General features: G+C 30.1%; 1 protein-coding gene across 1 annotated transcript; it reads left to right on the forward strand.

Annotated features, from left to right (window-relative positions):
• The first annotated feature begins 2,078 nt into the window (after nt 1-2,078).
• LOC123306223 (cilia- and flagella-associated protein 298) lies at nt 2,079-4,965 on the forward strand. Its single transcript, XM_044888153.1, has 3 exons — nt 2,079-2,357; nt 3,604-3,952; nt 4,718-4,965. Exons 1-3 carry the CDS (start codon nt 2,079-2,081, stop codon nt 4,963-4,965), a joined length of 876 nt encoding a protein of 291 aa, XP_044744088.1.
• Nucleotides 4,966-6,000: the final 1,035 nt, after the last annotated feature.

Consider the following 6,000-nt stretch of genomic DNA (forward strand, 5'->3'; position numbering starts at 1 on the left):
TAATGACATGAAATATTCTGCTTTTTCTTAATCTGCAAGAACAATAGGGGTTTCCATTTGAAAAAATCGTACCTTTAAGGTTAAGTTCAAGCTAAAATTTAATGTTACTCTGTCGAAAAATATGTCGGATATGGTGATTATGCAGGGGTTACCATTGCAAAAATAACTTTGGCTTTGGAATGACCAAGGTTTTAAAAACCAACACAATTATGTCGGCCTTTCGGCCGCTATTTATTTAAGTATTTCGAGAATTTTTTTCGTTTTTCGAAAATAATTCAAAAAACCATTAGTTGAAGCTACCTGCAAATTTTCAGCTACGTATATTTTATAGTTTTGGAGAAAATGGACACCAAAGTTTTGTCCTAATTTGCGCCCTGGCGGGTAAACTATGACGTTTACGAAAAATATTTCAAACAAAAGTGGTTCATTTTAGGCGTAAGTACCGTATATTAAAGTAGTGTATCTTCATGGTAACTTCTTTACCCGTTACATGTCGGCAAATATTAGGTATTTTTAACGAAACGGATCTAAATGAGTTTTTTTATTGTACCTATTTACTTTTGTGCTGTCAATATTAAGTAACTCAATAGATGATAGTTTTTGTTGCACCTTGTATAAAAATTACTTAATAATACTGAACGGATGGTTATATTATTATTAATAATAAACTAATATATTATTGAAATAAATTTCATACACTAATAATCTTATTGAAATTTAATCGCATGAATAATTTTTCAAACATGGAAATTTATTATGATGGTTTGTGTCATTATCAAAACCTTACATGAATTTTCTCCATTAATCATCAATTTACATTTTCCAATAAACTATTGGTTTATTGATTATATTTCATTTTCTCTCACTTATACTTACTTATCTTAGATACGATGGAAAATTTCAAAACCCTTTATTTAATTATTTCCATGGATAGATTTTTTATAAATACTAAGAATTCTTAATATTAGAAATGGCAGTGCGTAGAAAATGGGAGGTGGCTAACTACTTCTTTTGACTAGAAAAACAAAAAACCTCAAATCTCTGTGGATAAGACTGAAAGTGCATTAGAAATGCTTAATACTCCAGTAAACGAGCCTAAATCTTTTAAATTCTTTCCTATAGCTCTCATTGACCTGAAAATTTGGGATTCAGCTTTGGTCTCAGCGTTGGCCTCTAAATCAAAAGGTATATGGTGCCTAGTGGTGCTTTTTCCCAGGGGTGGGTAACCACCCCTTCATAGGGGGTGGAAAAATATATGTTATAAATGGTAACGGCAATCGATAGAGCGATGAAATATAAGCAAAAAGTATCATTCAAGATTATTTCGAAAAGTCAATACTTTTCAGTTATTTAACGTTAAATATTCAATCGCCAATAACTCGTCATCGTATGTCAATCGCCATGGTTATTGCAATAACTCGGAAAATATTGCGTCTTCGACAACTAATAATCTGCAAAAATATCGTCTGTGAAGAAAAGTTTAGAGATTAATAAACACATATTGAAGGAGACGCAAAATTCGACAATTAGTTTCGTCATTTATATATCAAACAGTAAAGAAAAATTATTGCTCGTATAACTATAAAAACAAAGTTAAAATACCATCAATGATTTCTTTGTATATCTTTCCAGCAAAACATAATTTAGCCTGGAGTTCTTCTAACAAACATAGTAAAAGACGTCAAATGTCCGATTTCTGACACGACCTTAAATTACAAAATTCATTTACTTCGAATAAAAATAGTATATATCTCTATATCATCTAGTGCTTTTGATAAGTGGGACGTTGTTAATATGAAACATTTAATTAAATTCTAATTTCATGATTTCATGCTTTTATGGATCACCTATATATATTACTTTATATGTACTGCTACAGTAATATGGAGACCGGTAGCCATAGAAACCAAACAAATATTATTTTTGTAAAAACCACAAGGTTCAAAATAAATTTTTAATTTATTGATCAAACTTTCCAACAACAAACATTTCAATTTATACGCGTTATAAAACAACAGAGCAATCGTATCTCAACACAGCATTTAATTTTAAAACCGCTTAAAAATCGCTCCATAAAAATGGTAATATTACATGTAAAACGTGGCGATAAATCAATATTTTTATATGAAACACAATTAAATACATTGGTACGTGATATTATTGCTAATATAATTGTTATATATAATGGTCGATTGAAAGTGGAACGTATATGCTCTGAAATGGAATCATTAGCATTACATGGAACAATGTTACCACCAAATATGATTGGTTTAACAGATGAACAAATTGAAGAATTAAAATTGGTTGATGAATGGGGTGATCGGTGTATACCATCGGGTGGATTTATTTTTAATAAGGTATGAGCGCATTTTGTGTGGAGTAGGATTAAGTGCCCAACGTTTTTACTTATTTTTTTTACGCTTAGAAAAAATGATCTATGAAAAATTGAGTTGTTAGAGTATATTCATAATACAGTGACAAGATTACCCCGGTTAGATGATATTGGCTTTCCACGAAGGACACACCTAGGCAAAAGAACCCATTGTGAGACCATATATGTATTTTACCACCGTTTCCGCTGATAATCTCATTTATCAGCTCCTCAATTATTTTGTGAGGCTGAGTGCACCTCCTTCATGCATATACCATGCACTACACTAGCCCGTCACAACTATTGAATTAATTTTTGTTGTGACGGAGGGAATCGAACCCGCTTTTTAGGCATACTGCGAACGGAATTGGTTACGCTTCAACCAACTTAGTTACCGAGGAACATTCGGCAGACTCAACCTAATCATAGCAGAAAAAATTATCTTATATTTTAAAACGAGTTTAGGTCTACCTTTATACGTATTAAACAAAACCAGTTATTCGTATTAATCCATATCTGAAAAAGCTACTGAATCGATTTTGAAGAAACTAAAATATGGGACTATCCGGAGAGCATATCCTTTCAAAACCAGTCCACAATTGTGATAATACATAATAATAATCAACAGAAATTTGACTGTTGGAAAAAAACAAAATCCCAAAATAATTTCTTTCCACTTATTTTACGACGGTGAAGTCAAGCAGCATAGGAGATTTAGCTCTCGTGATTGTACCTCAAAGAGTAATTCGCTACACAATTGTTTTCCCTCTTTTAGCGAATTGCTGAAAGAAATAGAGTTACACAATTGTTTTCTGTGTTTTAGCGAATTGCCGAAAAAAATGGAGCTATTTCTTTTTCGAAATAAAATTCGAATTGGAGTTTTCGAAATATAAATTCTTGAAAAATTAACAATGCAATATTCGATTTTAAGAGAATATGTTATTTTTTCAATCTCTAAGGGAATTTGCTCAGCTAAAGCATCTCTTGCGCTACGAATTTTGTCAATTCTATACCCTAGGCTTTAAATTTTGCTGCCTCGCAAAGGTTACATGAAATTATAAATGGAATAAATATAAAAAATATTTTAAGGTCGACCAAGTAAGGAAAATTTCTTCTAAAGATAATTTCCGGTTAATATAAATTGGGTTCTAGTGACTATAATAAATAAGCATACGCACTAAAATATTGAACTTATAAAATTCAATTTAATTTTGTACTATAACCTTCACTAGGACATTTATGGGCGTCGTAATGGAAAACAACCATTAACAAATATGCAAGAACTGATAAAGAAAACTATAGCCGATGCAAAAGCATTAATAGCATCTAAGGAGCTAATCGCTAAAAATGAATGTTTAACACAGAAACAAATCCAACAAGCGATTTCCTTGTTAAAAGGATGCTGTACAATTATATATCCAATGAAATTACCACCACATGATGTCATACGTATGGAATTTGATAATATTGAAGACTTGAGTGGTACACATGCTTCATTAGAAGTGATTGAACCACAATTAGCACAGTTATGGTTCTCTGGTAAAGAAATGGATCCTGATCAAAAATTAAGCACTTATTTAGGTAAAAATTAACGCTAATTAATTATTAAAAAATATTTCTTCCGCTTCCGATTGAAACCTTGAAATACCTTCTCTTTATATTATCTTAATCTCCAGTAATCTCCATTAATGTAAAATATGGAACCGTAATTGTGTTTATTTTATATATCGTCTGTTTTAGTATCAATTAGCATCCTATATGGATTATAAACGAGGCTTTGATTACTTAATTAGATTGTAATTATCAAATGTGACCAGAATTTGATTTACACACAATAGGCTTTACTTTGTATAATTATAATCACTTCATTATTGTCGATACCTATAATTATTTAATTCTAAAATATTAACGCTATTTATTCAGAGAAGTGTACTGTAACAAAGGTATGCTAATCCGTTGTTAGAGGTATTAAGAATACATCTAGTTTTGCTTCAGAAATTCACGATAATCGAAAATAGTTGTAATGAATGGCTATTTTAACAAAAACTATTTGCCAAATATACTATGATATGTTTCTTTTTTTGGTAAATTCCTGTAGCTGGGTTTCTGTCTAGTGCCAATAAGCAATGTTATCTCAAGGGCACGGAAAGTTATCAAAAAACTGATTTTTGCAGCCTTTTACCTTGAAAATTAAGGATGCTCACACGTGAGCATATGTGACTTTTGAGACAACATTTGTACTATCCAAATAAAGATTTGTACAAATATTCAGCTTATTCCGTTAGATTCCGTTAGGTTATAATAAAATCAATCAAATATTCTTATTTCCAATTTTTTAAACATCAGGTCGAAATGATAAATGTAAAGTAATTGTGAAACTTCAAAAAAAATCTGAAGGAGCTCCATCACGTGAGGCAGTAATAAGTGAAGAATCACGAAAAGAATTAATGCTATTAGCATATAAAAAACAAGAAGAATGGAAAAAGTTGGAACAAAATGATGATGATGATTATTTAAATTCACCATGGGCTGATAATAATCAAATGAAACGTTCATTTCAAGGCATACGTGGAAATATTTCATGGAAACCATAAAATTTTTATGTAGTATTATATTAATTTTAATATTAAATAAATTCCTCTTTTATGAGTATTTTTATGCATTTTATTTATATATGTGTCATACAAGTTGCAGGTCTATCATAACTAAATTATAAAAATATGTTAGAGGATATGTTTTTAACTTTTTACATGATCTGATATAAGTTTTTTGAAAAATTTGTTGAAGTGATTTTGTAAGTTTACACATCTGTGCATACATGAAAAACATGTAATATATTCGATTGTACGTTCCAAGTACTTAAAATATTCCCATTTTTTTTCTGTGTTAATACCTAAAGAAATATTTGTTGAAAACAACGTGAATATTGGCATTTCATTTTTAAACAAAGTTAGCTTCAATAGTAAACCAAAACCGTAAATTTTCAGTGTTGAAAATTAATGGGATGTCAAAATCAGTGTATAATGTTGTTGATACTGAAGCATTTGAAAGATTTCTAAAAACAAAATTCATTTCTATACTAAAATGAAACTCTCTTCGATCAGACTCACATATTAGACAGCTGATGGCTAAATTTTAAAGCAAAAAAACGTTTTTATAAATTAACTTCTAAGAAGCTGAAATAAATACACAATCAAAAATTTGTACATTAAAAATGGGTTGCCTAATAGTACAGTTAAAGGTGTTACAAATAATGGAAAATGAAAGAAACCGCTCCCATTTTGCTAAAACTTCATGGAGTGTGTTTGTTAGGTGTCAAATATCATTAGTAACCCATGAGTTAGTGGCGCAAATGTTTCTATTTTTTAATAAACAAAAATTGTTGATTCGAAGGAACGGTTAATGTTAAAGTTGACTTACAAAATTAACAAGTAGGCAACTTGCATTATGTATACGTTATACATGTATAATTGTTTTCGATTATTTGACAAACACTTAACATTTACGTCATACAAGTTGCCGAATTGCTAATTTTTTAAGTCAACTTTAACATTGATCGTTTTATTGAATTAAAGTCGATATTTATAACATCTTTTACTGTATTACCTGCCTATGACTGCCTTATTGAC

This window comes from Chrysoperla carnea, chromosome 1 (genome assembly GCF_905475395.1).
Source record: "Chrysoperla carnea chromosome 1, inChrCarn1.1, whole genome shotgun sequence".
NCBI lineage: Eukaryota > Metazoa > Arthropoda > Insecta > Neuroptera > Chrysopidae > Chrysoperla > Chrysoperla carnea.